This window comes from Ranitomeya imitator, chromosome 2, assembly GCF_032444005.1.
Source record: "Ranitomeya imitator isolate aRanImi1 chromosome 2, aRanImi1.pri, whole genome shotgun sequence".
Taxonomy (NCBI): domain Eukaryota; kingdom Metazoa; phylum Chordata; class Amphibia; order Anura; family Dendrobatidae; genus Ranitomeya; species Ranitomeya imitator.
Window position 1 is genome coordinate 286,073,228 of NC_091283.1, and position 17,699 is coordinate 286,090,926.

The following is a 17,699-nucleotide window of genomic DNA, read 5'->3' on the forward strand; positions in this document are numbered from 1 at the left end:
CTCTTTGAAAATAGTCAGTTTTTAATACAAATTAAACAGTCAGGATAAAGGGAAACTCTGTTATTGTACAGAAATTCACACTTGGCCCTCACTGCACATTTAATGCTGTTGATAATAAAAGTGAAGTTTGCCCAGAAAGACTGGACCTGGTCTTGTAGGGACCATATGAGCACATTCAGAAGCACCGAAGGGAGCGAAGGGAGATTCATCCAATAAGATATCAGGGATCTAGAAAGCCAACAGCATCATTACCCTCTGCTTTCTCTTACAGGCCCATCAGAATATCTTGTCAGCACATTCTATGTACGTTGTTATTTGGCTTTGCAGTCTACAGACCTGGGCAGGTAACGGTCAGCGTGATATAATCCCTGGGGATAGGAGGACCCTGTGTAAGAAGGTGGCGGGGACCCGCGTGGGCCTTCTCTCTCCTGGACTCTGTTCACACATTCACATGTGGCACCTCACTGTGTATTACGGTTCATATATTGTAATGTGATGTAATGATTATATACATACAGTATATATATATATATATATATATATATATATATATATATATATATATATATATATATATATATATATTTATATATATATTACATATACACTCAATGGGTACCGTTTATAAGATTGAGGCTAGAATAGGATAGGTTAGAACTGGGGCTAGAATAGAGGGGGCACAGTAGTGATAGATGATATCATAGAATAGAGCAGGAGGTAGGCAGCACAGGGATTAACTAAAGGGGATGTACAGCAAGGAGCATGGAAGTATAATCAGGACACTTCCTGATTAGAGACAGACACCCGGGCAGCCTTGCCAAGGGCAGGGTGCATGCAGTGTATGAGACAGCTACAGGTCATGGAGGTAAAGCTGCGGATGGCAATAAGGGGCCCCAGGCTGGAGAATAGTACAGTCGGGCATCAGCTCAATAGGATCATCCTCAGGGCGGTTCTGGGATCTACGACTGGGGCGGAAGTCAGTAAGATGGAACTCCAGGCACCTTTGCAAGATGGAATCGGACAAGGGGCTGGTGATGCAGGAAGTACGGAAGGGACACAGATTGTCCACAGAAATGGCATGGATTTCCAGGAGAGAAGAAGAGGTTATAGAGGAAATGGAGTCTGCCCAGAAGGAAGGGAAAGTGCAAGACATGATGCTTTGTGTGAAACGTGCTGCAAAAGTGATGGGTGCCCATGTTATCAGTAAAGTTGAACTGTTTGAAAAGGGCTGTGACGCTGCAGTGTTTTATGGAACCTGGAATCCTGAAGCTGCAGTGAAAGAAACCGAGGGAACTGAAATGAGTACTCTGCTGCACACATCACTCACACACACACACACACACACACCAGAAAGGACTCTGTATTTCATCTGCAGGGCGCCAGGGTGTGGAAACACTACAGCTCGTTGCCACGACTACCACCCTTGCCGCCTTACACTTGCAGGTTGTAAGAGCTATACAAAAGAGTTTTCACAATTTCACAAAGCCATTTAAACATTTTCAGATGTTATGCTCTACCGGCAAAATGGGGGATCACATGATTTTGCCACGTTCGAACTACACCATTGATAAAGCAGCCACAGCCGGTGACTGAGAACAATCTGTGACTTCTCTGTAGTTAGTGGTCACTACTCACCTGGGTAGCCATATGTAGGAGTCTCCTCTTTACACCGCTCTTCACCCCTCACATACGTCTCTGTAGTATTAATATGGGTCAGATCTTCACCCTGAAACAAATATTGTAAAAGACACAGATGGAGAAAGTCACATCTATAATCAGCTCTAATCCTGCCATCTCCACCGTTCTCATGAAACCAGTATGAAACATGTAATACTGGTGGGTTAAACAAGACTGAGCACAAGACCTTCACTACCATCTACACATCATAGGGGAGATCTCATGACCCCTCTCCATCTACCTGATGATTCTGAGAGACATTGGGATCTTCTTGTTTACAGTCCTGTGGAAGAAGAGGACGGGGACATCTCTTGGGTGTGGTCCTCTTACTGGATAGATCTGGAGGAAACACACAGAGGGACTGAATTCATTCTTTACATACAGATAATTATAGGCCGTGTGTATTTAATCCTATTACCTGGCGATGTGAGGGGCTGGGGAACCTCCATCATGACGTCCTCATACAGATTATTGTGTAATTCTAAATACTCCCACTCCTCCATGGAGAAATAGACAGCAACATCCTGACACCTTACAGGAACCTGACACATACAATGATACCGTCATCACTCCGATCCCTTCATAGCGTTACTGTATAATGTCCCAGCATTCCCAGCAGTGTCACCTCTCCAGTCAGCAGCTCAATCATCTTGTAGGTGAGTTCTAGGATCTTCTGGTCATTGAAGTCCTCATGTATCGGTGAGTGAGGTGGAGGCCCTGTGATTGGGCTCAGGGGTCTTTCCCATCCCTTAGACACAGGGGCCTGACAGCACTCATTAGAATTTTTTTTCACTACTGTGTAATCCTGATTAAGGAGAGACACATTAATAAATGTCACTACAGACATTTCCAGATTCCTCACCTCTTGAGTTCTGTCCAACAGTTTTATTGCCATAAATAAGAATTATGTAATGTCAAAATCATCAAAATCTCTCACCTCTCCAGTAAGACGGAAGAGGATCTCTAGGGTGAGGTGTAATATCCCCTCTGCCATCTTGTCCCTCTTCATATCCATTCTTGATGGGTAGTTAAGAAAAATTCTCTTAATATAGAAGATGTCTACTGAAAGGATCGGATATGTAGGGACCTGAATAGGAAGACGATGAGAGGATGAATCATTACAAAGAATTCTGTGTAATAATAAAATTACTGGAGATAACAAGGGAAACCATTTCAGAAGACAGAACGTGTAGATGTTGTATTCTCTAGTCTTGTATGGACTGGAACATAAGCTGAATTACTGAGTAAGACATCTCTTCCATGCAACCAATCACTGGCTATGTTACTCACTGCTTCGGGAATTAATTTGCTGTAGGAATCACAAGTTCGTTGGGACAGACCAGAAAATACAGAGTCTGGCGGGGGCCAAAGCAGCAATTACCGTATTTTCGGACTACAAGATGCACTTTTTCCCCAAAAAATTTTTGGTAGAAAATGGGGGTGCGCCTTCTAGTCGGAATAAACTTACAATTATTGTGACGGCAGTAGGAGTCGGGTGATTCTACGGCGGTCTGACACTGCAGGGAGATCACACTCCCTTCCTAGGCTGGTGCGGCAGTATTCGGCGGCGTGCAGTGGTGTGGGGCTCCGCCAACATTTTTGGAAAGCCTGGAGCACTGCACATCCACACTGCTGCCATGCGTTAGCCCCTGGTAAAATGTCCACCGGGTTGGCACATGCACACATTGAGATCTCGGGAGATGAGATCTTGGAGACGAGATCTCAATTTGCAGCGGCATTTTCCCAGAGGCCATTTTACCGTAGGCTACCGCATCACAGCAGTGGGGGTGTGCGGGGCTCGAGGGCTTTCTCGAAATGACAGCATAGCCCCCGCAACCCTGAGCACCGATGAACCTGCCGCATCAGCCTGGGATGGGATTTCCCAGAGGCCACTGCTTCACAGCAATGGATGTACAGGTGCTCCGGGCTTTCAGAAAATGTCGGAGAAGCCACCGCACCCCGAGAACTACAGAACCTACCACATCAGTCTGCGATACGAGTCATATCATTGCCGAACCACCAAACACCCCCTGTGACCACCCTCCACCAGCACTACCGATTTCCCACGGTAAGCTGAATTCGGACTGTATGACGGACCACCATTTGACACATTTTTTCCCCTATTTTCCTTCTGTAAATTTGGGGTGCGTCTTATGGTCCGGTGCATCTTATAGTCTGGAAAATATGGTATATTTTTATTATTTTACAACATTGTTTTTTCTCTGACATCTACTAATAAAACCTATAAAGTTTAGGCCACAGGCAACAAATAGTTTGTTCCTCAGAGTCGGCAGCTGAATAAGTTTCTCATAGACTCATCTTCCATAACGCTAATTCTCGTCTTATTTACAGACGCTGGAATCGAAATTAACAATACTGCAGCAAATATTCATTACATGTGACAGGAGAAATAACTACTTCATGATGAGGATGAAATCATTTTCTACTACGGCTGTAGAAACATATTTGTCCGAGTCCATCACTGACTCCATCACCACCAGCCGTCTATATGAATGTTTCCAGTCTTACCAGCACTGTAATTTTCTATCACGTCAGATCTCATGTCTGATTCACACACAAGTTTGAGGCTTTTATAAAAGCTTTTTTGTTTTCAAAAACACCATGGTCAGAAATTACCATATTTTTTGGATTATAAGACACACTGGACCATAAGACGCACCTAGGTTTTAAATTTTATATATACAGCTTTGGCAAAAATTAACCCCTTCCCGACCTTTTTGTTTTTCCGTTAGGGTTAGGGGTAGGGATAGGGTTGCACTTTGGGATAGGGTTGCACTTAGGGATAGGGTTAGAATAAGGCTATGTGCACACGGTGCAGATTTGGCTGTGGATCCACAGCGGATTGGTCGCTGCGGATTCGTAGCAGTTTTCCATCACATTTACAGTACCACGTAAAACTATGGAAAACCAAATCCGCTGTGCCCATGGTGCGGAAAATACAGCGCGGAAACGCTGCGTTGTATTTTCCGCAGCATGTCAATTCTTTGTGCGGATTCCGCAGCGTTTTACACCTGCTCCATAATAGGAATCTGCAGGTGAAATCCACACAAAAAACACTGGAAATCCGCAGGTAAAGCGCAGTGCGTTTTACCTGCAGATTTTTCAAATACGGTGCGGAAAAATCCGCAAAAAAATCCACAACGTGGGCACATAGCCTTAGGGTTAGGGCTGGAATTAGAGTTAGGGTTGGAATTAGGGTTAAGACTAGGGTTAGGGGTGTGTTGGGGTTAGGGTTGTGGTTAGGGTTGGGATTATGGTTAGGGGTGTATTGGGGTTAGTGTTGGAGTTAGAATTGAGGGGTTTCCACTGTTTAGGCACATCAGGGGGTCTCCAAACGCGACATGGCGCCACCATTGATTCCAGCCAATCTTGCGTTGAAAAAGTCAAATGGTGCTGTCTCCCTTCCGAGCCCCGACGTGTACCCAAACAGTGGTTTACCCCCACATATAGGGCACCAGCGTACTCAGGACAAACTGGACAACAACTTTTGGGGTCAAATTTCTCCTGTTACCCTTTGGAAAATAAAAAATTGCGGGCTAAAAAATTATTTTTGAGGAAAGAAAACGTATTTATTATTTTCATGGCTCTGCGTTATAAACTTCTGTGAAGCACTTAGGGGTTCAAAGTGCTCACCACACATCTAGATAAGTTCTTTTGGGGGTCTAGTTTCCAAAATGGTGTCACTTGTGGGGAGTTTCTACTGTTTAGGCACATCAGGGGCTCTGCAAAGGCAATGTGACGCCCGCAGAGCATTCCATCAAAGTCTGCCTTTCAAAACGTCACTGCTTCACTTCCGAGTCCCGGCATGTGCCCAAACAGTAATTTACCCCCACATATGGGGAATCAGCGTACTCAGGAGAAACTGGACAACAACTTTTGGGGTCAAATGTCTCCTGTTACCCTTGGGAAAATAAAAAAAATTCCGGGCTAAAAAATCATTTTTGAGGAAAGAAAAATTATTTTTTATTTTCACAGCTCTGTGTTATAAATTTCTGTGAAGCACCTGGGGGTTTAAAGTGCTCACTATGCATCTAGATAAGTTCCTTGGGGGGGTCTAGTTTCCAAAATAGGGTCACATGTGGAGGAGCTCCAATGTTTAGGCACACAGGGGCTCTCCAAACGCGACATGGTGTCCGCTAACGATTGGAGCCAATTTTCCATTCAAAAAGTCAAATGGCACGCCTTCCCTTCCGAGCCTTGCCGTGCGCTCAAACAGTGGTTTACCCCCACATATGAGGTATCGGCGTACTCCGGAGAAATTGCCCAACAAATTTTACGATCCATTTTATCCTGTTGCCCATGTGAAAATGAAAAAATTGAGGCTAAAAGAATTTTTTTGTGAAAAAAAAGTACTTTTTCATTTTTACGGATCCATTTGTGAAGCCCCTGGGGGTTTAAATTGCTCACTATGCATCTAGATAAGTTCCTTGGGGCGTCTAGTTTCCAAAATGGGGTCACTTGTGGGGGAGCTCCAATTTTTATTCACACGGGGGCTCTCCAAATGTGACATGGTGTCCGCTAAAGAGTGCAGCCAATTTTTCATTCAAAAAGTCAAATGGCGCTCCTTCCCTTCCAAGCCCTGCCGTGTGCCCAAACAGTGGTTTACCCCCACATATGAGGTATCAGCGTACGCAGGACAAATTGGACAACAACTTTCGTGGTTCAGTTTCTCCTTTTACCCTTGAGAAAATAAAAAAAATTGTTGCTAAAAGATCATTTTTGTGACTAAAAAGTTAAATGTTCATTTTTTCCTTCCATGTTGCTTCTGCTGCTGTGAAACACCTGAAGGGTTAATAAACTTCTTGAATGTGGTTTTGAGCACCTTGAGGGGTGCAGTTTTTAGAATGGTGTCACTTTTGGGTATTTTCAGCCATATAGAACCCTCAAACTCTCGCATCTCGGCTTCAGGAAAATGGCCGCCGTGATCTCCATCTGCGCACGCGCGGCATCCCGCAGCCATTTTCCTGAAGCCCCGGGAAGCAGAGCACTCCATCTGCGCATGCGCGGCCTCAGGAAGATGGCCGCCCCCACCGATAAACCTCTTAATAGCACAGATCGTGCTCTTTTTTCGCCGTTGCGCAGTGCATTCGGCTGTTGGGCATGTGCAGAACACTACGCCAATGCAGGGAAGAAAACCAAGAGGTGGGGGAGAAACAGCCATTTCACCACGCCCTTTTGACCAGACCTGCATAATTGACAGCCGAAAACGGCGACTTTTGTAAGGTATTTCGGCAGCATAGGTGGGGAATCAGGGGACAAAAAATACACTATTGGAAAGCAAGCTCAGGCCCTATTTAACGGTATTTTTATCTCGTACTGAAAAATCGGGGTGACAGGTTCCCTTTAAGGAGAATGAGGTGTACTTTGGTTGGAATTGAACTGACCCTGGAATGGAATGGCTGTCAGACATGTAGAGATGGTGATTTTTAGAAAACTGTGCAGTGGTCTCTTAATTTTTGCCAGAACTGTATATGTTCCAATCCTGATGTAAGTGGCTCCATTCTGGTATATATAACATCTATCATGGTATGCATGTCCTCATTCAGTTATATATGGCCACCAATCCAGGTATACGTGCCCCCCATTGAGTATACATGGCCCCTTATCCTGGTGTATATGGCCCCCACCCCCATCCTGGTTTACATGGTTAACCATCCTGGTATATATGGCTGGCCCCCATCCCAGTATTCATGGCCCCCCTTTCTGGTATACATGGCACCCCATCCTGGTTTACATGGCCACCATCCCCATCCTAGTATACATGGCCCCCATCTCCATCATAGTATACATGGCCTCTATCCCCAACCTCATATACAGTACATGGCCACTATCCCCATTTTGGTAAACATGGCTCCCATTATTATCATGGTATAGATGCCACCCAATCCTGGTAAACATGGCCCCATCACGCTGCTCACATAAACAATAAACAATTTTACTCACCTTCCCTCTGTTCAGCACCATGTTTGATTCCATCAGCTGATTTCAGAGTGTAAGCAGCGCACAACGTGTAAGTAGCCTCCACACGCCGAGGTCAACTGCCAGAATATTCACTGCTCCCCACACCCATATTTTTGGGCCTGGTGAGAAGTGAATATTCATTTTCTTTAATAGTGGTTGGGCGATCATGTGTGCCCCCTATTAAAGAGAATGAATATTCACTGCTCCACAGGCCCATTGAGAGGGACTATGGGTGAGAGGGGCTATGGGTGTGGGGAGCAGTGAATATTCATGTTCTTTAACAGCTGGCAGACATGTTAGCCGCAGCTGCTGGCTCCTGCCTCCTGTAACCTGCTCCTCCGTCTCTGCCACTTCCCCCCGGCCCATAGCCACTATAAGGTACATCTGGGCTATAAGATGCACCCTTTTCTCTAAAATTTTGGAGGGAAAAAGTGCATCTTATTGTCCAAAAAATATGGTACTTGACACCAAAGTCTCCATATACAGTGTTTTATGGGGTTTATTTCTGGCCTTAGGCTTTCCTACATTACAAGAAAGACACCAGAAAAAAAGCAAATATTAAAATGTTTAAAAAAGAAAATAAACACCAACAATTCTTAGAAGAAGAAAAAAAACATAAAAAAGCAGAAGACACATTCTATTATTTTTAACACGCTAAAAATTTGTTTTTAAATTAACTCTTTTGGACCCCAGAACATAGATGTACACCGCAGGGACAGAACAGGTGAGGCTGCAACAAAAATTCCGGCAGTTTAGGGGTGGATGACTGTATGAAAATAGTCGTGCGTTCAGGCTTCCACTATGTGCATCTAGTGGATCTTGTGCCTCGCGCAGGTATTGTCAACCCACAAGACAACCTAAATGTGACCCGACTAAGGTGCTCTGCACACTACAGGGTATGGGTGTGTGGCGTATATATGCACACATGTAAATCGTGTAAACCACATACACCGGTAGGGCCGGCTGGGTACTCACCAGGATCCAAAGGCGTTGTGGATGTGGTGCTGCTTTATATGTTGCTGCCTGAAAAGATCCATGGTGGCAGTTCTGGTGTTCAGATGGCAGGAAGGCGGACTAGTGGCAGCCGCGGCACAGCAGGAATGCAAAGAAGCTGCGTAGAGCCAGGGAGAGCCCCGGCCAGTGGTGTCTCTGGAAATGAGCGGTAACCCTGATGAAGAAGGACGCCGCTCCTTCGAAACGCATCGGATACCCTCTTGGTCTCAGCACCGCTCCGTAGTTCCTGTGATGTCACACGCCAGGCTTTCCCACCAGCCACTCTTCCCCCGATCGTACAGACGGACGTCACCGGCCAGAGCTCTCCCTGGCTCTACGCAGCTTCTTTGCATTCCTGCTGTGCCGCGGCTGCCACTAGTCCGCCTTCCTGCCATCTGAACACCAGGACCGCCACCACAGATCTTTTCAGGCAGCAACATATAAAGCAGCACCACATCCACAACGCCTTTGGATCCTGGTGAGTTCCCAGCCGGCCCTACCGGTGTATGTGGTTTACGCGATTTACATGTGTGCATATATACGCCACACACCCATACCCTGAGGTGTGCAGAGCACCTTAGTCGGGTCACATTTAGGTTAATATCCTGTGGGTTGACAATACCTGTGCGAGGCACAGGATCCACTAGGCGCACATAATGGAAGCCTGAACACACGACTATTTTCATAGAGTCATCTACCCCTATTCAGCAGGGGTCCTACTCAGAAATTCCCCCACAAGCCCCCAGTAGGTGCACTTCCTTTCCTCTCATTTTTTTACTCCATTCCCTTCACGGTTGTCATACCCTCAAGCACAGTTTCCGCTTCACTATCATAATTGGTTACAATACATGACAGTGCTGGCACCTATCTGTCTCGATTCCAGCTGCTGAGGGTAGCATTCAGGAGTTAGTGCTTGTGTGTTTTTCCTATATACAACCCTGGCAGTTTAACCACTTGCTCTTGTCTAAAGCAAACATGGCATCTCAGAAGGTGTGACAGAGTTCGGCTGAATGCCCTCTGCCCCCCGAGTACTCGATAGTATGGGGCGGCCTAGATACTACGATACTTACATGCCTAATCATGGTCAAACAACAGAATCTCAAATACAGATACCATCATAAGAAATCGGGATTAAAGCAACCCGTATACATATGGGTACAACCCTGCAGAGCCCCCAAACAACATTCAACCACAAAAACATGGAGCAAAAACACCACCAAAAATACAAAGAAAAAGTTTTCTTGATTAGAATAAAATTGTATTCTTTTATTGCAAAAAAATGAATAAAAACAGAAGTCATTAAGTTATAAGGGTATGTGCACACATTGCAGATTTGCTACGTTGGCAGAAAACGCAGGTGCGGTTTTGATGCTTTTTTTTTTTTTATACGTTTTTGAAAGCTAAATAAAGATGTACTACTGAACAAAAAAAAAAAAGATTTGTGATGTCATGTCTTGTCCAACCTCCTCTTTTACATTTGTCCAACCCACACTCCATTAGAGAGATAGATACCGTATATACTCGAGTATAAGGCGACCCGAGTATAAGCCGACCCCCCTTATTTTGCCACAAAAAACTAGGAAAATTTATTGACTCGAGTATAAGCCTAGGGTGGAAAATGCAGCAGCTACCGGTGAATTTCAAAAATAAAAATAGATGCTCCATACCGTTGATTATTGCCCCAAAGGAGGTTCCATATAAAGCTGTGCCATATATAATGCTCCATACCATTGATTATTGCCCCATAGATGATCCATATATAGCTGTACCATATAGAATGCTCTGCACCTTTCATTATGGCCCCATAGATGCTCCATAGAAAGCTGTGCCATATATAATGCTCTGAACCGTTCATTATGGCCCCATAGATGCTCCATAGAAAGCTGTGCCCCATATATATTGCTCTGCACCGTTCATTATGGCCCCATAGATGCTCCACATAAAGCTGTGCCATATAGAATGCTCTGCACCGTTCATTATGGACCCATAGATGCTCCACATAAAGCTGTGCCCCATATACAATGCTCTGCACCATTCATTATGGCCCCATAGATGCTCCACATAAAGCTGTGCCCCATATACAATGCTCTGCACCGTTCATTATTGCCCCATAAATACTCCACATAAAGCTGTGCCATATAGAATGCTCTGCACCGTTCATTATGGACCCACAGATGCTCCACATAAAGCTGTGCCCCATATATAATGCTCTGCACCGTTCATTATGGCCCCATAGATGCTCCTTATAAAGCTGTGCCATATATAATGCTCTGCACCGTTCATTATGGCCCCATAGATGCTCCATAGAAAGCTGTGCCATATATAATGCTCTGCACCGTTCATTATGGCCCCATAGATGCTCCACATAAAGCTGTGCCCCATATATAATGCTCTGCACCGTTCATTATGGACCCATAGATGCTCCACATAAAGCTGTATATAGCTGTATAAGAGCCTCAAGTACCCTTCTCCCAAACGTGAGGTCTGAGGAACTACCCAGATCTAATCTGTAGTGTCTAAGGAAAGTAGATGGAGAAGACCATGTGGCCGCTTTACATATGTCTTCAAATCGACACTTCTGATCTCTCCGCCAAGGATGTTGCTACAGCCCGAGTGGAGTGAGCTTTTATACCTTCTGGAATCTCCATGCCACCTGCTGTATAAGCGAGAGAGATTGCCTCCCTGATCCATCTAGCTAGAGTGTTTTTAGATACTCTAAGACCCTTCCTAACTCCTTGAAAAGCTAAAAACAGGGAGATCTTTTTTTCCAAGCATCTGAAACTGAAATATATTTAAGGAGGCATCTTCTTACATCTAAGGAATTAAACTTATGTTCCATATCATTAGTGGGATTAGAACAAAATGAAGGTAGGACAACCTCTTGTAACCTATTAAACTTTGTAGCAACTTTTGGAAGATAAAGGGGATCAGGTTTCATGATTACTCTATCCTCCCTAAATCGCATGTACGGTGGTTGTCTAGAAAGTGCTTGCAGATCACGAAGGCTACTTTCACACTAGCGTCGGACTCGGCCCGTCGCAGTGCGTCGGGCCGAGGTTCCGACGCTAGCAGTGAATGCGCTGCACAACGGGGGCAGCGGATGCATTTTTCCTGCGCATCCACTGCCCTATTGTAAGGTGCGGGGAGGTGGGGGCGGAGTTCCGGCCGCGCATGCGTGGTCGGAAAAAGCGGTCCATCGGCAGCAAAAAACGTTACATGTAACGTTTTTTGCTCCCGGCAGTCTGCCACAACACGGCGCAACCGTCGCACGACGGTTGCGACGCGTCAATGCGTCGCTAATGTTAATCTATGGGGCAAAAACGCATCCTGCAAACAACTTTGCAGGATGCGTTTTTTCCCCATAAACGACGCATTGCGACGTATTGCAAAAAACGCTAGTGTGAAAGTAGCCTAACCCTTCTTTCGGACGTGAGTGCAACTAAGAGGGCTGTTTTAATTGATAGGATTTTTATTGGGATAGTATCAATAGGTTCAAATGGGGCTTGCGTTAAGGCTGAGAGTACAAGATTTAGATCCCATGGAACTATCTTTTGTTTAATGACTGGTCTGGATCTAGTAACTGCCTTGAAGAACCTGGATATCCAGTGATTGCTGGCTAAGGCCGGTTTCACACGTCAGTGGCTCCAGTACGTGAGGTGACAGTTTCCTCATGTACCGGAGACACTGACACACGTAGACACATTGAAATCAATGTGTCTCAGCACATGTCAGCGTGTTTTCACGGACCGTGTGTCCGTGTGCAAAACACGGAGACATGTCAGTGTTCGTGGGAGCGCACGGATCACACGGACCCATTAAAGTCAATGGGTCCATGTAAAACACGTACTGCACACGGACGCTGTCCGTGTGCAGTCCGTGTGCCGTGCAGGAGACAGCGTTATAGTAAGCGCTGTCCCCCCCACGTGGTGCTGAAGCCGCCATTCATATCTTCTCTCCAGCAGCGTTCGCTGGAGAGAAGATATGAAAAATCCTTTTTTTTTTGTGTTTAAAATAAAGATCCCTGTCCCCACCCCCTCCAACCCACTGTGCTCCCGCCCGCTGTTAATAAAATACTCACCCGGCTCCCTCGCAGCGTCCTCTCCGCGCCGCACCTTCTCCTGTATGAGCGGTCACGTGGTGCTGCCGATTACAGTCAAGAATATGCGGCTCCACCTCCCATAGGGGTGGAGCCGCTTATTCATCACTGTAATGGGTGGCACCACGTGACCGCTCATACAGGAGAAGGTGCGGCGCGGAGAGGACGCTGCGAGGGAGCCAAGTGAGTATTTTATTAACAGCGGGCGGGCGCACAGGGATCTTTATTTTAACCCCTTTCTGACATTAGACGTACTATCCCGTCGAGGTGGGGTGGGCCCCTATGACCACCGATGGGATAGTACGTCATATGCGATCGGCAGCGCTCACGGGGGGAGCGCCGCCGATCGCGGCCGGGTGTCAGCTGCCTATCGAGGCTGACATCCGGCACCATGTGCCAGGAGCAGTCACGGACCGCCTCCGGCACATTAACCCCCGGCACACCGCGATCAAAGATGATCGCGATGTGCCGGAGGTACAGGGAAGCATCACGCAGGGAGGGGGCTCCCTGCGGGCTTCCCTGAGCCCCCCGCAGCAACGCGATGTGATCGCGTTGCTGCGAGGGTCTTACCTCCCTCCCTGCCTGCTCCAGCCCCGGATCCAAGATGGCCGCGGATCCGGGTCCTGCAGGGAGGGAGGTGGCTTCACAGAGCCTGCTCAGAGCAGGCACTGTGAAGCCTGCAGTGCTGCATGTCAGATCGGTGATCTGACAGAGTGCTGTGCAAACTGTCAGATCGTCGATCTGTGATGTCCCCCCCTGGGACAAAATAAAAAAGTAAAAACATTTTTTTCCAAATGTGTAAAAAAAAAAAATAAAAAAAAATATTCCTAAATAATGAAAAAAAAAAAATATTATTCCCATAAATACATTTCTTCATCTAAATAAAAAAAAAACAATAAAAGTACACATATTTAGTATCGCCGCGTCCGTAACGACCCGACCTATAAAACTGGCCCACTAGTTAACCCCTTCAGTAAACACCGTAAGAAAAAAAAAAAACGAGGCAAAAAAACAACGCTTTATTATCATACTGCCGAGTAAAAAGTGGAATAACACGCGATCAAAAAGACAGATATAAATAACCATGGTACTGCTGAAAACATCATCTTGTCCCGCAAAAAACGAGCCGCCATACACAGTGGCGTAGGAAGGGAGGTGCAGGGGGGGCGGTCCGCCCCGGGCGGCACAATGCGGGGGGCGGCCGGCGCTGCAGGAGAAAAAAAAAAAAAAAAAAGACGCCCCTTTAAATCTTCGGGCGGCGCCGTCCGCCGCCACGACCAGGCTCCCCCGCCCCTGGGCCCCCGCCCCCCGCTCTATACTCACCTCTCCTGGTTCCTGCGGCGCCGGCAGCTGCAGCGTCCTCTGACTCTGCGACGTCTCAGAGCAGAGGGCGCGATGACGTCACTACTGTGCGCGCCGCTCAGCCTCTCTGTCCTGAGCGTCGCAGAGCCGGAGAGGCGCTGACTGCACCGGACCTGCGCTAGGAACGGGAGAGGTGAGGATTTTACTTTTTTTTTTTTTTCTTTATGTCTGACTCTGGGGGCAATGCTGGAGACCATTGGGCAGATTGCTGGACACACCGGGGCAATACTGGAGACCATGGGGCAGATTGCTGAACACACCGGGGCAATACTGGAGACCATGGGGCAGATTGCTGGACACACTGGGGCAATACTGGAGACCATGGGGCAGATTGCTGGACACACTGGGGCAATACTGGAGACCATGGGGCAGAATGCTGGACACACTGGGGCAATACTGGAGACCACGGGGCAGAATGCTGGACACACTGGGGCAATACTGGAGACCACGGGGCAGAATGCTGGACACACCGGGGCAATACTGGAGACCATGGGGCAGATTGCTGGACACACTGGGGCAATACTGGAGACCATGGGGCAGATTGCTGGACACACTGGGGCAATACTGGAGACCACGGGGCAGATTGCTGGACACACTGGGGGTAATATGCTGGACACACTGGGGGTAATATGCTGGACACACTGGGGGTAATATGCTGGACACACTGGGGGTAATATGCTGGACACTGGGGGTAATATGCTGGACACACTGGGGCAGACTGCTGGACACACTGGGGCAATGCTGGACACTGGGGCAGATTGCTGGACACACTGGGGCAATGCTGGACACTGGGGCAGATTGCTGGACACACTGGGGGTAATATGCTGGACACACTGGGGCAGATTGCTGGACAACATGGGGGTAATATGCTGGACACACTGGGGCAGATTGCTGGACACACTGGGGGCAGGACTTGGGGCATGATTGGAGACATGGGGCAGGATTGGATCATGGGGCAGGACGGATACGATGGAGGCTGGTGGGGCAGGATGGGGAGATCAAATGGGGTAGAATGGCTAGTCATGAGTGCAGGATACGAGAACATATGGCTGGAGCCAGGAATGAGATAAACGGGGCCAGGGTGGGGAATAGTGTTACCATAGGGGCCAATTAAGGGATATTATTACTGCAGTGATGTATTTATTTTATTTTTTGAGTATACTGTTTTAAATGGGGGGGCGGTACTGTTATTGTGCAGAGTGACACTATATCGCCTTTTTGTCTTCATGTGGTGTAATGTAGAAGTTGTGAAAAATTAAGTAATGTGTTCTGCAAGCGGAGCTCGAGATAACTGTGTTATTTCCTGCAGAGACGAGTCCTGGCTGGAAGGAATGATGGCGGTCTGTGCTGGATGAAAGATGAAGGACTTCACCTAGAGACGTCACTGGTGAGTCAGTGTTACCTATACACTGACACTATACACTGTATACTATATACAGCGGTCCTGTGTACAATGTCACCAGTGATCACTGTATTACCTATACATTATATACAGAGTTCCTGTGTATAATACCACCAGTCATCTCTGTATTACCTCTACACAGACACTGCATACTAAGTACAGATCTCCTGTGAATACTGGCACTTATGGTGATAGTATTGTGTTTTGTTTTTTATTACTGATCAGTATTGTAGTATTCAGTCACTATGTGGTGGTAATATGTGGTCTGGAAATGGTGTTGTGGTATTTGTCCCTTGTATGTAGTATTATTCGGTCACTATGTGGTCTGGTCATGGTGTGGTGGTATTAAGTCACAGGTTTGGCATGTGGGGGTGACACCATTAGGCCCAGTTTAAGTTCTACAAAACAGGAAAACCATTTTTGGTAACCTTTGTGTGTATTGAGCCGGGGGGGGGGGGGCGCCAAACTCGGGAACAGCCCCGGGCGGCAAAAGCTCTAGCTACGCCTCTGGCCATACAGCATCATCAGCAAAAAAATAAAAAGTTATAGTCCTGAGAATAAAGCGATGCAAAAATAATTATTTTTTCTGTAAAATAGTTTTTATCGTATAAAAGCGCCAAAACATAAAAAAATTATATAAATGAGGTGTCTCTGTAATCGTACTGACCCGAAGAATAAAACTGCTTTATCAATTTTACCAAACGCGGAACGGTATAAACGCCTGCCCCAAAAGAAATTCATGAATAGCTGGTTTTTGGTCATTCTTCCTCACAAAAATCGGAATAAAAAGCGATCAAAAAATGTCACGTGCCCGAAAATGTTACCAATAAAAACGTCCACTCGTCCCGCAAAAAACAAGACCTCACATGACTCTGTGGACCAAAATATGGAAAAATTATAGCTCTCAAAATGTGGTAATGAAAAAAATATTTTTTGCAATAAAAAGCGTCTTTCAGTGTGTGACGGCTGCCAATCATAAAAATCTGCTAAAAAACCCGCTATAAAAGTAAATCAAACCCCCCTTCATCACCCCCTTAGTTAGGGAAAAATTAAAAAATGTATTTATTTCCATTTTCCTACTAGGGCTAGGGTTAGGGCTAGGGTTTAGATTACATTTACAGTTGGGAATAGGGTTGGGTTAGGGGTGTGTCAGGGTTAGAGGTGTGGTTAGGGTTACTGTTGGAATTAGGGTTAGGGGTGTGTTTGGATTAGGGTTTCAGTTATAATTGGGGGGTTTCCACTGTTTAGGCACATCAGGGGCTCTCCAAACACGGCATGGCGTCCGATCTCAATTCCAGCCAATTCTGCGTTGAAAAAGTAAAACAGTGCTCCTTCCCTTCCGAGCTCTCCTGTGTGCCCAAACAGGGGTTTACCCCAACATATGGGGTATCAGCATACTCAGGACAAATAGGACAACAACTTTTGTGGTCCAATTTCTCCTGTTACCCGTGGGAAAATACAAAACTGGGGGCTAAAAAATAATTTTTGTGGGAAAAAATTTTTGTTTTATTTTGACGGCTCTGCATTATAAACTTCTGTGAAGCCCTTGGTGGGTCAAAGTGCTCACCACACATCTAGATAAGTTCCTTAGGGGGTCTACTTTCCAAAATGGTGTTACTTGTGAGGGGTTTCAATGTTTAGGCACATCAGTGGCTCTCCAAACGCAACATGGCGTCCCATCTCAATTCCTGTCAATTTTGCATTGAAAAGTCAAACGGCGCTCCTTCCCTTCCGAGCTCTCCCATGCGCCCAAACAGTGGTTTACCCCCACATATGGGGTATCAGCGTACTCAGGACAAATTGTACAACAACTTTTGGGGTCCATTTTCTCCCGTTACCCTTGGTAAAATAAAACAAATTGGAGCTGAAGTAAATTTTTTGTGAAAAAAAGTTAAATGTTCATTTTTATTTAAACATTCCAAAAATTCCTGTGAAGCACCAGAAGGGTTAATAAACTTCTTGAATATGGTTTTGAGCACCATGAGGGGTGCAGTTTTTAGAATGGTGTCACACTTGGGTATTTTCTATCATATAGACCCCTCAAAATGACTTCAAATGAGATGTGGTCCCTAAAAAAAAAAAATGGTGTTGTAAAAATGAGAAATTGCTGGTCAACTTTTAACCCTTATAACTCCCTAACAAAAAAAAATTTGGTTCCAAAATTGTGCTGATGTAAAGTAGATATGT

At 46.1% G+C, this 17,699-nt stretch overlaps 1 protein-coding gene across 1 annotated transcript in view; it reads right to left on the reverse strand.

The window, feature by feature from the left end:
* LOC138663193 (zinc finger protein 420-like) overlaps positions 1 to 17,699 on the reverse strand; it is a 46,867-nt gene that overhangs the window by 9,455 nt on the left and 19,713 nt on the right. Inside the window, exons 2-6 of the mRNA XM_069749347.1 lie at positions 2,615 to 2,764; positions 2,303 to 2,482; positions 2,096 to 2,219; positions 1,919 to 2,016; positions 1,636 to 1,726 (exon numbers count right to left, since the gene is read on the reverse strand). Coding sequence (XP_069605448.1) covers positions 1,636 to 1,726; positions 1,919 to 2,016; positions 2,096 to 2,219; positions 2,303 to 2,482; positions 2,615 to 2,764 — 643 coding nt within the window. The remainder of the gene's footprint in view (positions 1 to 1,635; positions 1,727 to 1,918; positions 2,017 to 2,095; positions 2,220 to 2,302; positions 2,483 to 2,614; positions 2,765 to 17,699) is intronic.